This window comes from Muntiacus reevesi, chromosome 2 (genome assembly GCF_963930625.1).
Source record: "Muntiacus reevesi chromosome 2, mMunRee1.1, whole genome shotgun sequence".
In the NCBI taxonomy this organism is placed as follows: Eukaryota; Metazoa; Chordata; class Mammalia; order Artiodactyla; family Cervidae; genus Muntiacus; species Muntiacus reevesi.
Window position 1 is genome coordinate 63,915,368 of NC_089250.1, and position 16,803 is coordinate 63,932,170.

The 16,803-nt window shown below is 44.2% G+C and overlaps 1 protein-coding gene across 2 annotated transcripts in view; it reads left to right on the forward strand.

The window, feature by feature from the left end:
• The window catches only part of DLGAP4 (DLG associated protein 4), an 85,568-nt gene extending 69,372 nt beyond the window's left edge, over window positions 1-16,196 (forward strand). For both annotated transcript variants that reach the window (XM_065921938.1, XM_065921939.1), the window contains 3 exons: window positions 12,489-12,580; window positions 13,354-13,509; window positions 14,364-16,196. In XM_065921938.1, coding sequence (XP_065778010.1) covers window positions 12,489-12,580; window positions 13,354-13,509; window positions 14,364-14,582 — 467 coding nt within the window. In that variant the 3' untranslated portion in view covers window positions 14,583-16,196. The remainder of the gene's footprint in view (window positions 1-12,488; window positions 12,581-13,353; window positions 13,510-14,363) is intronic.
• Window positions 16,197-16,803: the final 607 nt, after the last annotated feature.

The following is a 16,803-nucleotide window of genomic DNA, read 5'->3' on the forward strand; positions in this document are numbered from 1 at the left end:
CTTTCATAAGTGTTTTAATGTAAATGTTTATGGCTGTAAATTTCCCCCTTAGCATCGCTTTTGCTGTGTCCCATCAATTTTGGTGTGTTATGTCTTTTGTTTTCATTTGTCTCAAACTGTTTTCCAATTTCTCTTGTATTTCTTCTTTGATCTATCGGTTGTTAAACTGTGTATTAATTTCCAGTTTTGTGAATTTTCCAGTTTTCTTTATGTTACTAATTTCTAATTTTGTCCACTTGTAGTCAAATAAGATACTTTGTATGATATTATCTTTTAAAAAGTCTACTAGGGCTTAATTTGTAGCCTAACACATGGTCTATCCTGAAAAATGTCCCATGTATACTTGAAAAGAATGTGTATTCAGTTGTTGTTGGGTGGAGTGCTCTGTATGTGTCCGTTAGATGTAGTTGTTTTATTATGTTGTTTAAATCCTTTTCCTTATTTATGACTGGTGTTCTATTATTGTGAATTAGGTATTGAAATCTCCAGCTGTTATTATAGAAGTGTGTATTTCTCTCTTTAGTTCTGTCAGTTTTTGCTTCATATATTTTGTTGATCTATCATTAGGTGTATAAATGTTTATAATTGTTACATCTTCTTGTATCAAATGCACCTGTATTTCTTAGGAACACTTTCTGTATTCCAGTGACTTTTTTCATAGTTAAAGTTTGGGGGGTTTCTTTTTTCACATGTAGGTGTTTATACACAGTTTACATTTGTGCATTCTAAGATCTCATCTTTCTTTTTCATATGCAGAGCCAGTTGTCATAACACATTCCTGAGTCTCTGCTTTCTTTGCTGATTAGTCATAGCAGTTGTAACCTCTGCTGAGAATTCTACGCATGCAGGGGTGTGTCTGAGCTCTGTTCTCTTCTGCTACCCGTTTGTCTGTTTCGTGTTAATATGACTTAATCGCCATAGCTTTTTGGCAGCCTTGGCATCTAGAGGGTGAACCCTCTCCTCTGTTCTTTTTGTTCAGAAAGAAAAAGTCTGCTTCTATCTTCATTCTTCCAACCCTAATTTTAGAATTAGTATATCAGGTTACTCAGAAACATTTTGCTGGATCACTGACTAGAAATAGAGTTTATAGATTACTTTGGGAAAAACTGATACCTAAAAAATACTGAGTCTTCTTAGCTATGAATGCAGTTTATCTCTTCATTTATTCAGATCTCCCTCTTATATGCTCCTTTTCGAGTAACATATCTATGAAGACCTTACGTATTTGTATTAGATTTATTCCTTGCTACTTTCTAGGTTTGTGGGTGTTTTTTTTTGGTAGTAAAATGAGTTTTATATTTGCTTACTTAACATTGAGACATCTACATTGATCTTGTGTCCAGCAACCTTGTACAACTCTGAATCCTCTTGGATTCACATCATAAATGATCACGTTTGCTCGAACGGCAGTTTCGTGTCTGTCTCTCTAATCTCACTGTGTCTCATGCACATCTTGTATAACTGCAGGAGCGTCAGGACATTGTGGGACAGTAGGAAGACAGCAGCATCCTTCCCTTGGTCCTGACCTTCATGCCGCGAATATTCAGTGAATGTTTACTGAATTCTTTCCACACACCAGCTCCTGGGGATGTAGCAGAATAACACGAAGTGCGCGCCTCATGGAGCTTACATTCTTATGGCGAGAGACAGAAAATAACCAACTAAACCTCCAGTGCGCAGGATGGTTAGACATGTAACAGAGAAAACAGGGCCCAGTAAGAGCAGGATGGAGTGCTGCGTGGCTGGGGGCAGTGTTGCTGTCCTCCATGGTGTGGTCAGGGAAGGCCTCCCAGATAAGGTGACCTTGGAGCAGAAACTGGAAGGAAGGGAGAAGCAGTCTTAGAACTCTGAAGATCAGAGAATTCCAGTGGTGAGCAAGAGCTTGACATGTTCCAGGCTTGGGGAAGGCGGCCAGTATAGCTGCAGGAGTGAGCAGGGGGGAGGTGGGGGATGAAGTCGGCATGGCGGAGCCCCAGATCACATAGGCCCTCAGAGTAAAGGCTTGGCTTTTCCCAGAAGAGAACGCATTGGAGAATTCTGAGCCCTGCAATGTGACATTCTTTTTCACAGGATTAATCTAGTTTCTCTGTTCAAAAGGGGAGGGAAGGGGCACAAAGGGAAGCTGGAAGATGACTTAGGAGGAAGTAACAGGATCTGGGGAAGAGGAGATGGAGACTGTGGAGTGTTTAAGGGAGGGGTCAGATCTGCAAGGTAGAGCAGGATTTCCTGATAGGGTTGGATCTAGACTTAAGCGTGAAAGGAGTAAAAAATGATTTGGCGTTGTGAGTTACAGAAAGGATGAAGCTGCCCCTGCAATAGGAAAGACTAATGTAAATATCCAGAGAAAAGTCAGGAGTTTGGTTTTGAACACTATCAAATTACACACATTGTTAGGTATCAAAGTGGAGAGGTCAAGCAGGCAGTTGGATACATGAGTCTGGGTCTCCCCAGGTCTCCGGGTTGGAGATCATATTTGAAAGCCATCCAAGTACAGACTTAAGGGCAAAAATGAGACAAGAATTCTCAAGAGAGAATCAACTGTGTCAGATGCTTTTCTGATGGGCACAGCAGGTCAGATTTAGGAATGTGAGGTCATCACAGGCTTCAAGAGCTGGTCTGCTCTGGAGGTGGTGGGGTGCCGAGGGGAGGACAGCCTGACTGAAGGATTAAGAGAAAACAGAATAACTGGGAGACCACAAGTACAGATGACTCCACTGATGAAGTTTTCTGTTCAGGGAGCAGAGAAATGAAGGGAGTGAAGGGTCAAAGGGGAGGCCTAGGATTTTTCTGATGTTCTTTTTATGTTTAAATGGAGTGATACAGGCACATTTCTATACTGTTGAGAATGACTCTGCAGGAAAAAGGAAATTCATTATGCAGGAGAGAAAGGGGATAACTGTTGGATGACATTCTTAGGTGGGCGAGAAGGAACTGAACTAGTAGAGGACGCACAGTTCCTCCAGAGTGACAGGAGGAAGAAGTGATGGGGCGCCCTGCAGTGGGAGAGCAGAGTTATCCACATAGACTGAGGAAGTCAGAGGGGGGCATCGGGAGGTTGGGGAGCATTTGAAATGGTTATCGAGGAGAGCGAAGGAACCATGTGCAAGATGAGGCTGTAGAGAGAGAACCGAGGGCGGATGTTAATCCAAAAGATCGGCTTCTTTTTATTTTGTCGTCAGTGTAATTGTGTTGTGTTAGGGGATGTGTATTATGCACTTAAAAATTTTTTATCTTGGTTGTGCTGAGTCTTCGTGCTTTGTGAGGGCTTTTTCCTCTAGTTGCTATGGAAGGGGCAGGGGTCTCCTCTTTCTTGCAGTTCACGGGCTTCTCACTGCAGTGGCTGCTTCTGTTGCAGAGCACAGGCCCCACGTGCGTGGGCTTCAGTAGCTGCAACTCACAGGCTCAGCAGTTGCGGCTCCTGGGCTCTGAGCAAGGGCTCAATAGTTGTGGCCCATGGGCTTTAGTTGCCCCCGAGGCATGTGGAATCTTCCCGAACCAGGGATTGAACCCGTGTCCCCTGCATTGGCAGCTGGGTCTCCTATCCACTGTACCACGAGGGAAGTCTATTACTGTCTATAAAATGGTAAATTGGTCCTTTTCTCCTTAAAGTTCTGTCACATTTTGCTTTATGTTATTTTGAAGATATCTTAGATGTATGAAGCGCAGGATGTACTAATATCCCTGGTGAATGTTTAGTGATTCATTCTATTTTTCCAGATGCCTAATTGTGTTTTGCCTCAAAGTCTTTGTTGTGAAGTGTTCAGAGTATTGCTGTACCAGCTTTCCTTAGTTAGTGTTCATGTGTTACACAGCTTTCAGTCACTTTCAACTTTTCACTTGCCTTATAATTTTGCCTTTTATACCTCCTATACGCATATACCTGAGTTTGGTAATGTGTTCAATCTGTTGATTTTTATTTCCAAAGTAGAAAATGTCATCCATTTACAATAGGATTTCTCCTCTTTGGATTTATTCTTACCAGGTTATTTTGTGCTCTTCGTTCTACTTTTTAGAGGTTTCTTTTTTTCCTCTCTTTTCTTGCCTTCTTTTGCATTAACACCCTCTCTCTCTCCATTCCCTTTGCTATTTTGAAGCTGTGCTTTAATTTGGATTAGGTTTGCCTATAAATAACATTTAAAAAGGAAAGAAAAGGTGGTTTGAACAAGACTGTTGATTTCTCTCACATTCAAGAATGTCCGCAGTAGTAATGCTGGAGCCCCAGGCTTCTTTCTTCTTTAGGTTTGATGTCATAATTGGCTTCCATTCATGAGATCTTCTCATCTTTCCCAATGGCTGCTAGATTCCAGAACCCCAAGTGCATTCCAGCAGCAAAAGAATCAGTAGCAAAATAGAGCAAGCCGGCCCCACCTAACACTCCCACTTCTCTCCCTTTGACCAGGCTACTCATAGCTTGTCGCAAGGGTAGCCTGGGAAATGCCCGAGTCCGGGCAGCCATGTACTCAGTTAAAACTACAGGTCCCCCCCAGATAACTTGTTTTCAAACGCCTGTGCTGTGCCTGGTGGACAGAGTTTGCATATCATAGAGCTAGGACATCATACTAACAGCAGAAGTCTTCTTACTCAACACTGATGCTAATGTAACTTGTTCTATGACTTTGCATACCATGTCTCATATTTTCCATTTGACAGTACTTTGTCCTAGAAAATCCAGTTTGCCTGAGAAATTTCTGTGTTTTATTTCATCTGAATAAAGTTGCTGTTTGACACAAAATAAAGAAAAGTTTCTACTTCTGAGGGAGAAGGAGAAACAAACGCTAGGACAACTAGCCATATCTGCCATAGAAGTTACACACTGTATTTCTGTTTCTTTAACACTTAAAATTGTAAGTTATTCAACATTTTTACCTTTCTCCCAAACAACACAAAAGCATTAACATATAATTTATCTGTTTTCTTATGATTTAAAACCACACACATTATCATTATATAATTTTCAATTATCTAAATGCGTGTATAAATAATAATTGCCGTGTGTTTATCATTTTCTTTGTTCACCATTCCTTATCTCAGATCTTCCTTCCTGGATCATTTTCTTCTTTGCCAAATTCATCCTTTAGAACTTTCTCTTTTTGGCCATGCTGGGTCTGGGTTGCATCGCGTGGGCTCTCTTCATTGCAGCGTATCAGTTTTCTCTAGTTGCAGTGTACAGGCCTCTCTAGTTGCCCACTGCATGTGGGATCTTAGTTCTCCGACCAGAGGATCAAACCAGTGTCCGCTGCATTGGAAGGTTGATTCGTAACCATTGGACCACTAGGTAAGTCCCTGGAACTGTCTTTAGTGAGAACCTGAGAACTGGCATTAACCCTGTTTTGATTTATCTGAAAACTTTTATTTTTGCTCTCATTCTTATTAACCTTTATTTTTATTGTGAAATACACATGCAAACAGTAGACAGCGTAAAGAAAAATTTAGAACACTCCTTTCATCACCACCTAGTTTACAAAATGGAATATTACCAGTATCTTTGAACCTGGTGGTAGATACCTTCTTTCTGCCGTAGCAGTAAGCACTATCCTGAATTCTGTGTTAGTTATACCCTTGCTTTTCTTTATGCTTGTACCACATATATGTGTGACCCTAAGGAACATACTGTTTAGTTTTGCCAGTTTTCAAAATTTACGTTCCTAGAAGCCAGATGTCTGTATTCTGAAGCTTGCCTTTTTGGTTCAGCCTTGTTTGTGAGAGTCATCCATGTTAATGTCTGTATGTGTAGTTCATTCTTTCCGTTGACATGCAGCATTCCACTGTATGAACATATCATTGCTTATCCAGTCCACTGATGAGCACTTGAATTGCTTCTACTTTTTGGTTGTGAGCAGTTTTTTAATAATAGTATTAAAATGTAATTTACACCATAAAATTCACCCCTTGAAAGTATACAATTTAGTGGTTTTTAGTATATCCACAGAGTTGGGTGACCATCACTGCTACCTAATTTTAAAACATTTTCCTTACCCCAAAAAGAAACCTTGTACCCATTCAGCCATCACTCTCTCGGAAATGGCAACCCTCTCCAGTATTCTTCTTGGGAAATCCCAGGGACAGAGGAGCCTGGCAGGCTGCAGGCCATGGGGTCGCAAAGTCAGACATGACTTAGCAACTGAGCACAAGCACTAAAACGAATCTGCTTCATTCGCTATAGATTTGCCCGTTCTGAACACTTCACATGCACGGACTCATACGCCATGTGTTCTTTTGTGTCTGGATTCTTTCACTTTGCCTAATGTTTTTGAAGTTTATTCATGTTGTAGCATATGTCAACACTTGACTCCTTTTTATTGCTGAATAATATTCCACTGTATGGATATATTGCATTTTGCTTATCCGTTCATCAGTTGTTTTCACTTTTTGGCTAGTAGGTATTCTTTCAGTTCTGTTCCACTGCATTAATGTACATGTGTATACTTATGCCAGTACCGTACTGTCATGATTACTGTAACTTTGAAATAAGTTTTGAAATTGGGAAGTGTAAGTCCTTCAATTTTATTTTTCAAGTAAAAGAAGTTTATGGCCAGCTCTCATTTTCTCACTAAAGGAAGTTCTAAAGTTCATACTTCATTTTTTTATTTCCATATGAATTTTAGGATCAGCTTGTCGATTTTCTCAAAAAACAGGCAGATAGGATTTTATTTTGATAGGGATTGTGTTAAATCTGTAATTCAATTTGACAAGTGTTGCCATCTTTTAAGTCTTCTGATCATGAACATAGGCCATCTTTATTTAAGTTTTTTAAATTTTCTTTGTTAAGTTATTCCTAAATATTTTACTCTGTTTGATGGTATTGTAGTTAAAGTTTTTCTTCATTCCCTTTTCAGCTGTTCATTGTTACTATATAGAAACACAATTGATTTTTGTACATTGATCTCATATGCTGCAACCTCACTGTTTTGGGGGGAATTCATTAGGATTTTTTTATATATGAATGAGTTCCATTCCAAGAGCACATTTGTAAGTCAAGTTTGTTCATAAGTTTAAGAAAGTTGGCCTTGGTATCCAACCAACACAATCATTTATATAGTATTGTACTATAGTAGGTTTATAATACTTTTCATGCAAATAATACATAAAAAACAAATACAGAAAGTAACGAAAACATTTTTAATGTTACAGTACAGTACCTTGAAAATTAAGGTAATACAGTACAAGAGCTAGCATACAGAGGCTGGCACTAACAGGCAGGAAGCGTTTCTGACTCGAGGAGTGAGAGGCGGCAGGAGGCAGCAGAGCTGAAAGATCGTCAGCAGTAGGAGACGGAGGGCAAGCCGCGGTTTCACTCCCGTCTGACACTGATGGAACGCCTGGTCTCATCTTTGAAAGGTCACAACCTGAAGGTTCATACGTAGATTTACTGTAACTGAAAAGACAAATTCCTCCAACCTGTTCTTCTTCAGGAACATCTTGGCATTGGCTCTTTGCTTTCTCCCTACAAATTTTAGACGTAGCTTTTTAACTTCTATGCTGAAGTTTTGATTGGAATTATATAAAATCTGTACATCAGGTGGTAGAAAACTGATGTTTATGAATGAGTTTTTTGTATCCAAGAACATGATTGTCTCTCCATTTATGTAGGTCTCCTGTAGTGTCCTTCATTTAAATTTTATATTTTCCATATAGAAGTTTTACATATTGTTTAAAGATTTGTTAGATTAGTATTTTAATTTTGGAAGGATGTAAGTAGTATTTTTGTTATTGTATTCTTTTTCTTTGGTTGATGAAATGCTCTTGGCCTTTTTATTGATCTTATATCTAGAAATACTGCTGTATTTTTATTGTAAATAAGGAATTGCTTTTAGCATTGTACCATTGCATATGATGTTTACTATAGGTCTGTTGTAAATATGCTTATTCAGGTTAAGAAGATTGTTGAATTTAATGGAGTTTTGTGTATCTATTTAGATAGTCATATGGTTTTTCTAATCTGTAATGTGGTAAATTTATTGATAGATTTTTCTCCTTTCTTGTCTTCTTTTTAGATTAATCAAATATTTAATTCCACTTTTCTCATGTCAGCTTATTGTGCTTTTAGCAGTTACTCTGCATCCTTGACTTTGTAAGACTAAATTAGTACTTTTACCACTTCACAGATAATGCAAGGACCTTGATCATGTGTACTATGGCAGTGAGATATTTCAGTTCTATAAATATAATCTAACTGCCCCAAGAGATTATTTTTGTTTTATACAATCAGTATTACCCACATAATTGCTCTTTTCTTTCTGGTGAGACTTCACTCCTTTATTTCTGTGCTTGTGGTTATTTGGATAACTTTCCTCTGCCGTAAGAACTCCCTCTAGTATTTATATTAATGCAGTATTTGTCTTAAAATGTCTGTATTTTTCCCTCTTTTTCTGAACAGTATTTTTTGCTAAGTATAAAAATACTGTTTGCTAGGTAGGTATTGATCTTCTTTCAGCACTTTTATTTATAAGTAAGTCTTTATGTTCTGGTTTCCAGACTTTCTATTGGAAAGTCAGTCTTCCTGCTGCTGCTTTGAAGAATAATTTTTTCCCCCTTTGCTTGTAAGATTTTTTTCTCTTGTATTTGGGTTTTATCCATTTTTACTAGGATACCTAAGTATGGTTTTCTTTGTGTTTTTCCAACTTGATGCTCACAGAGTTTCTTGAATCTTCAGCTTTAATAACTTTCATGAGTTTCAGAAAAGTCTTGGCCATGATTTCCTCAGATTTCTGCCCCATTTTATTTCTTCTCTCCTTGTGGACTGCAATTACACATATTTTAGACTGCCATGTCGTTTCTTCACTCTCTCTTCTGAATTTTCCTTTTTTTTTTCCCCCTCCTCTGGACCTCAATCTGGATATTTTCTGCTGGATTATTTTATAGTTTAGCTGTAATTAATCTACAAAACCTATCTATTGCAATCAGCAGGCTTCCCTGATAGCTCAGTTGGTAATGAGTCCAATGCAGTGCAATCCTCCTGCAGTGCAGGAGACCTGGGTTCGATCCCTGGGTTGGGAAGATCTCCTGGAGAAGGCAATGGCTACCCACTCCAGTATTCTGGCCTGGAGAATTCCATGGACTGTACAGTCCATGTGGTTGCAAAGAGTCGGACACGACTGAGCGACTTTCACTTTCACTGCAGTCAGTTTCAGTTAGTGTATGTCTTTAGTTCTAGAATTACATTTTATTCTTTTTGATGGATTTCTGGTTCTTTGCTGAACTTCTCCATCATGTCATATATTTTCTGGACAGATTCAGTCATTTTAAAGCCCTTGTCCAGTACTTCTAGTACCTGTAACCCCTGTAGGTCTTTTACTTTTTTCTGATTTTTCTCTTTTGCTGTACAGTCATTTGGTCCTACCTCCTGGCATGTTTGGTAATTTTTCTAAGTTTTTACTTATTCAGTTATTGGCTGTTTGGGGTCTTGGTTGCTGCATGGGCTTTTCTCTGGTTGTGGTGCACAGGCTTCTCATTGCAGCAGCTCCTCTTGTTGCAAAGCACAGATTCTGGGGTGCTCAGGTCTCGGTGGTTGCAGCTTCTGGCTCTAGAGCACAGGCTCAGTAGTTTCGGAGCCTCACGGGCTCAGCTGTTCCACAGCATGTGGGATCCCCCTGGATCAGGGATCAAACCCATGTCTCCTGCACTGGCAGCGGATTCTTTACCACTGAGCCACCAGGGAATCCCCCCGCTTGGTAATTCTTATTCAACACCAGAAACTGTATATGAAAACTACAGAAATAACTTGAGACTCAGGGTGATCTTTTTTTTTAAGGATGATTTTCTATTCTTCAAGAATGGGTTTACTTTTGCTTCTTGCAGACAATAGCATAGGGTGACTTAATCCAATATGGGATTCAGTTGATTCAGAGCTGGGTTTTGTGACAGCGTGGGGTATTTCCAAGCTGCTCCTTCTTGGCAGACACTGAGCTCCAATTTTGGTCTCACCCCATCTTAAGACGGCTGGAAGCTTTGCTCAGTTCGAGGTGCTTTCCCCAAGTCCTGTCTGCCTTGTAACTCCGAATTCCAGTTTTGGTCTCCCCGTCCCCGTGGAACCACCACAAGCTCTGCTCAGCTTCCCAGACTCTCAGCCACCACTTTGCCTTCTTAGCATCTCAGCTTTTTGCTGCCTGTAGATTTGGGAGACGCCTTGGGATAACAGACTGTCAGACTCACCTGATTAAAGTTTCCCTTCTCACTGAAATCTTAGCCTCTCAAATTCTGGCTGCTTTGGTAATTTTTTAATGCCTTGAAAGAGAGATTTTGTTGTTTTGAGTATCCTATTTAGTTTTTTTGTGGGGTTTGCTTGATTTTTTTTTAAGTTCAGTTTATCAGATAGCAACTGGTTTTTCATAGCCAGAATCAGAAGTTATTAGAATTTTCTAATATTGAATCTGTCTTGTAGTACCAGAATAAACCCAGCTGAGTTACATTATTTTAGTACATTTTTGCACTTCTGTAATATCTGATTTAATAATTTTGCTTTTGTTCTTGATAATTTGGCTAGTAGTTTTCCTTTCTCATCCGTGTCTCATTTTAGTACCAAGGTTCTCTAAGCATAAAATGAGATGGTGTGGTTCTTTTAGTCATATCCGAAGTCATGATCACTCTGAAGAAGTTTATTTTCTTCCGTTCTGTCCTTTTAGAACAGATGTTTGTTAAGCGTCCCTCTCTCCTCCATGTCTCTCAGTCAGTCTCAGTTCAGTTGCTCAGTTGTGTCCAACTCTTTGTGACCCCATGAACCGCAGCACGCCAGGCTTCCCTGTCCATCACCAACTCCCGGAGCTCACTCAAACTCATGTCCTGGCAGCTTTAAGATGTAATCTAGCAGTATAAGGGTTTTGCACCAGGAACTTTTCCACTCCTGTTCCCCTCATCCTTACTGGTTTTCATTAGGGTTTATTCTTTGTACTGTGTCCATCATGGCCCTTGTTTCTGTGATGCCCGATTTTTCTCTTGCAGTAGTTCCAGAGCTCATGTCTTACCTCCTTCCATGCTCTTAAATCTTTTCAGAGCACCTCGATCTCTGCTTTGACTACTGTTTAAATATCTGTGGCTACATGTCACACTGCTCGTCTGTTCTCTGGCAACAACTTCCTGGTGAACACTTACCTGCCGTTTGCTGCTCCCGCACTATGTCGAGCTCCTGCATGGGCTCCTTTGTAATAACTAATTTCTAAATGAGGTGAAATTCCTCCTAGATAAGCTGTCGTAAGTAGATCATTGCGGGGGAGGAGGCAGGCGGGTGTCCCGGGCTGGCAGGAACTCCTCAGAGCGTCCTTCAGCTTGGTCTTCTCTCCAGGACAGCAGAGGGCAGTTACCGTGCCGTGTTGTCGCCCCCTGCCCCCCACCCTTGGTGCTGATCAGGTTCTGGGGAGCTCCTGCTGCATTCCACACCCCTTTTTATTTCAAACAAGAGATTATTGGTTCTCAAGTTATGCTACTTTGAAGAACTCAGAACTTTATCTGAGCCCTTCAACTGCAAGAACTCTCCCTGTGTGGCTGTCACTGCACCCTGACACTTCCTCATACACCGTGCTCTGGAGCTCTGTCAGGAGACAGTGTACATTTTGATTAATTTGCTGTGTTTTGCTTTTCAGTGATTTCTGAGGGGGTTAGGAGATAGTATTGTCTTCCTGCTACTTTATTATTTTGATGAACGTACAACATAATTTTTTTTACTTTAGAAAAAAAAATATTTCTTTGGATGCATCAGGCCCCGGTTGTGGCATGGGGGATCTTTCACTGCAGTACACAGGCTCTTTGTTGCAGCCTCTAGGCTTCTGTCTCGTTGTGGCGTGGGATCTTGGTTCCCTGACCAAGGATCAAATCCACACCCCCTGCATTTGGAAGTGTGGAGTCTTAACCACTGGAGCACCAGGAAAGTCTCCCCTGCCACTTTAAAACCAGAAGTGGCACTAAAAGACTTCAGTCTTGTATTCCTGGGCTGAGCACTTCATAGTTAACACTGCTCTTTGCCTTAAGACTTTCACATCCCTAATGAAAGTGGCCTATATCTTTTTCTCAGGGCTCCTAAAATTAGCTGTGTCATTTTCTGTGTTTATTTACTCTCAGGAAGAATTTGAATATATATAACAGGGGTTATCTGTTCCTTGAAGGTTTTGTAAAACCTCACCTATAAAACTGTATAGGCCTGGTTCCTTTTTCTAGAGATTTTTAACTCCTGCTTCAGTTTTTTTAAACAGTTATTGGTCTAATCAGATTTTCTATTTCTTCTTGAGCCTATGGTAGTATTTGTTTTCCTGAAATGTTTTCTTCCATTTAAACTCAGTTTTCTGATTTATCACCATGACATATCCTTAGCAACTAATGGGTGGGGTTCACTTTATAGGTATGGTCTGCATTTTTCACAAGAGTGGGTTAATTACTGTGTAAATAAAATGAAGGCCGGCTGCAGTGCCAAGTAACGATCAGCACCCTGAGGCGGTGGGGAGGGGAGGTGAAAGCAGACCTGCGCTCGGCTCAGCCTTTCTCCCGCTTCTCCCTCTCAGTCTTAGGGAAGGTCCTCAGTGCCGTGGGCAGTGCCCAGCTACTGATGTCGCAGAAATTCCAGCAGTTCCGGGGCCTCTGCGAGCAGAACTTGGTAAGTGGGATTCTTCTTCCTCCACAGTGGGTCTCCCAGCCAGAGCCCCCAGCTGGATTAGCCTCTAAGCCTCTGACCTCCTCCCTGACATGGAGAAGGTCTGCCTCCTCAGCCATTGGAAGGATGACGGTGGCACGTGTCAGAGCCTACCACAAGCAAAGGGCCGGGAGTGGTCCTTTCAGGTCTTTAATGCCTTCTGAAATAGAAAAGTGAACTCTATGTAAAAACAGCCACATGGAAGTTAAAAATCAGATAGCACTGATTTATTTATTTACAACATACTGTGTATCTAAGAGGACAGTCAAGGTAAGAACTAAGGAAATAACCACCATTAGGCTTGGAGGGTCTCCCTTCTGCTTCACCCTCACCTGTCAGGCAGCAGCTTTTCCTGTGGGGAGCCTCTTTCCGTCCAGCCAGGGGTGGGGGACAATGGCCAGTGTTTGTCTCTAGGACCAGTAGGGGTTTGGGGGTTCACCGAGGAAGTCATGATGAGGAATGTGTTGGCTGAGAACAGAATGATGGGAGGGAACTCCCATGGGTCTGTAATCACACCGACCTGGGAGTGATGCTGCCTCCTCCCTATAAAATGAGACGAGTGGCCCGCCAGCCATACAGTAAGGCCACGAGGGCCATCCTCACCAGAGCCCGACAGGTGGCAAAGGCTTCAGTTACCACGTGTGTGAGAACCCACGCAGGGCTCGGAGACCATACTTGGGATGGGGTGCAGGACAAGCCCTGCCCTCTGCCCCCACTGACCCCCCTCTGTCCCACAGAACCCTGATGCCAACCCACGTCCAACGGCCCAGGACCTGGCAGGGTTCTGGGACCTGCTCCAGCTGTCCATCGAGGACATCAGCATGAAGTTTGATGAACTCTACCACCTCAAGGCCAACAGCTGGCAGCTGGTGGAGACCCCCGAGAAGAGGAAGGTGAGCATGGAGCAGTGCGGAGGGGAAGTCCAGGGACAAATTCCTGGTCGGCAATAACGCTGCCCACATCGGTCAGTGCTGCTTGGCTCCCTTCTCCGTGTGTCGTCTCTGAGCTGGGGGCTCACGTCCATCAGTGTGCGGGGTCCATGCTTGGCGCTCGTCCAGCATGCCGCGGGCTCTGTGTAGTTGAGGCTGCCCCCGAAGCATGCCTTCCTGCCCTGCATGTTTGGAAAAGGGGACTCCTGGGAGACACATGCCCTCAGCCTGGAGTGCTAGTGTAGTCACAGCGTTGGAACGTCAGAGGCAAAAAAATGGTCCTTCTCCAAGGACCACGCTGCCAGGAGTCCAGGGGTCTGGACCAGATTCTGCCTCCCAGGCCAGCCTCATCCCTGGGGCCCGGGTTTCCATCTGTAAGACAGTGGGGCCCAGTGACCGCTTTGGTTATTGGGTGCTGGACGGTGGCCCTTGTGAGTTCTGATCCCCTAGAACAGCACGTGCAATGTGATCTGGGAGTCGGAGGCCCTGAATTTAAATCCCATCTCTGGCTGTGTGACTCCTGTGTGGGTTTTGGGCTCTCAGTGGGTCCAAGCAGGGGTGGGAAGAGGTGGTCTGTCCGTGCCCTCCTACTAGAACACGCTAGGATCGTCAGCTTGCTTTCTGCTCCTATGCCTTGTGCTCTTCCCACCATCATCGCTTCTTGTGGCTTCCTGGTTCCAAGTGTGTGTTGCTTGTGCCCGATGCGGGGGAGCTGGGGTGGAGACTCCAGCTGCCAGCATATGGTGGGTGGTAGTGCCACCACACACAAGGTGGCACCTTTATTTTATTTTTCTTCCCTCCTCACTGTCTCACTAAAGGAAGAGAAGAAAGCACCCCCTCCGGTCCCAAAGAAGCCAGCCAAATCCAAGCCGGCAGTGAGCCGCGACAAGGCCTCTGATGCTGGGGACAAGCAGCGTCAGGAGGCCCGCAAGAGACTCCTGGCGGCCAAGCGGGCGGCTTCCGTGCGGCAGAACTCGGCCACAGAGAGCGCGGACAGCATCGAGATTTACGTCCCTGAGGCCCAGACCCGGCTCTGAGACCAGGAAGCAAACAATTTTAAATCATTAAAAAAAAAAAAAAACAACAGAAACTAAATGCAAATGGAACAAAATTTTCTCAACCTTTAGTATGGTTATTCTGTCTAGAGACCCTGAGCCAACTTTCAAATTGATGCATCCAAGGGCTCACGATTTGGCTTCTTTGGGTCCCTCCAAGCTTTAGGTTATGGAGACTTCACACACACACAAAAATCAACAAAAACACGAAACTAGGAAACTTTTTTTTCTCTTCTCGCTGGCCGCGGTGGACTAGATAGATGGACTTCAGCAATTCCCCAGCCCGGCCTCCAGACTACGGTCTTTTTACTCGTTCTGTCTAATGGGAACTTAAACTAGCTTGTTTACAAGATGAAGACAGCCCAGGGGCAGCCTTGGGCACCTGCCATGTCCCTCCTCCTCCTCCTCCTGGCTCCCCAGCTCTGACCCTGGAGTTCTCATTCTCACGTTTCTCTTTGCCCTTCAGAGCCCACGCAGGGGTCACCGTCCTGACTATCGGCTTTCTGGTTCTCAGCCCTTTGTGTGGTTGAGCCCAGAGGACAGAGAGATGGACACGCATCCCTCCCCCACCAAGTGCTCACACACAGTCTCACACACGCGCGTGCACACGACTGCAGGTTCCCCTCAGCAGAAGCGGCCCTCCCACTGTGCTCCGGCAGCCTTGGGTCTCTCCTTTCTGAGACCACGAGAGGGCTGAGGTCTTGGGGGGTGGGGGGCGGGGATGAGGTAAAAACCACAGCTACACTCCAGACTCCCGCCTTTTTCTTCTCTCCAGCCCCTTCTTTCCTTCAGCAAAAACGTATGACTCAGAGTGACTTGCTGGGGCCACTCAAGAGAGGGCCCCCACATTCCAGGGGTGGTCTGTCCCTGGCCGAGCCTGTGTACAGTAGCCGAGGGGCGGGCGGCTGTGTCTGTACGTATGTGTACATATGCACATAGACCCTAGAGTGTATATTTAACAAACGCCCCTCTGCTCACCCATGCCCACCAGCGCCGCCGCTGGCTCTCGGGGCACCTGGCAGGAGGCGGGTGTGTGAATAGCATATATTTTTACATGTACTATATCTAGGTGTGTGTACAAGTGTGTGTAAAAATATATACCTTGTGTGTAAGCAGCCCTCCCTCTCCCCCTTTTCTTTTTTCGACTCTCACCTGCCCCCCACCATGGGCCCATCTGCCCAGTCTCTGAGTTTTCTATTTTTTTACCCCAATCATCCTTCTCTCTCCCCAGCGCCACTCCCAGCCCCACTCCCAGGGTGTCATGAGCCCTGAGCTGCAATGGTCCAGGCCTGCAGGGTGAGGGGAGGGTGGGCAGGGGGCAGGGAGGTGAGGCCGGCCCGCAGCGAGCCCTGCGCACGAGGCTGCACGCTCCAGTGGCTACGGTATTGGGGCCGTCCTCTGTCCAGCACCCACCGCAGGGGGCCTGGGTGAACTGCGGGCCTGCTCTAGGGCCCATTCCAGCTTGGCCGCCGTCTGTGACCTTGGGCAAGTCACTTGACCTCTGTGTGCCTCAACTTCCTCCTCTGTAAAATGGGGACAGTCCCCGCCCCTCCCTACCTCACAGGCATGTTGTGAGAATAAATGAGGTAATGTGTACCAAGGGCTCATGGTGTTATTGCGGTGGGATGGGCCAGGCTGGCATGAGGTGGGTGGAGTGGATGCCCCAGGAGACAGCCAGACACCTTCCAAGTGGCAGGGGTCTCTCTGGAGATGGGTGGTCTGGAGGGCAAACTGCAATTCCAGCTAAAGCACCTGTCTGTGAGCCTGGGCAAGAACACTAAGCTCTGGATTCCCTTATCTGGAAGCTGAGTGTGTAACATCTGCCTGACCAGCTTCCTTGAAGAAATAAAAGCTTACTAAGTTGCTATATGGTGGGACTTCCCTCGTAGTCCAGTGGTTAAGACTCCACGCTTCCAATGAGGGGACATGGGTTTGATTCCCAGTTGGGGAACTAAAAGTCCCACATGCCATGTGACACAGCTAAAAAAAATTTTTTTTAAAGTTGCTATACCGGAGCCAGGATGGGCCACCCTCGCTGACAGCTGGTGCCCGCTCCAGAGCCCGACCCTGCGTGCACTTCACCCAGGACGGGGCACTCGGTACCCCCGATAGTCATCTCCACCCAGACAGTTACATGCCCTGGATGCACTTCCTGAGCACCCACCCTACCAGGCCCAGGGCCCGGCAGGTCACTCACAGAGCT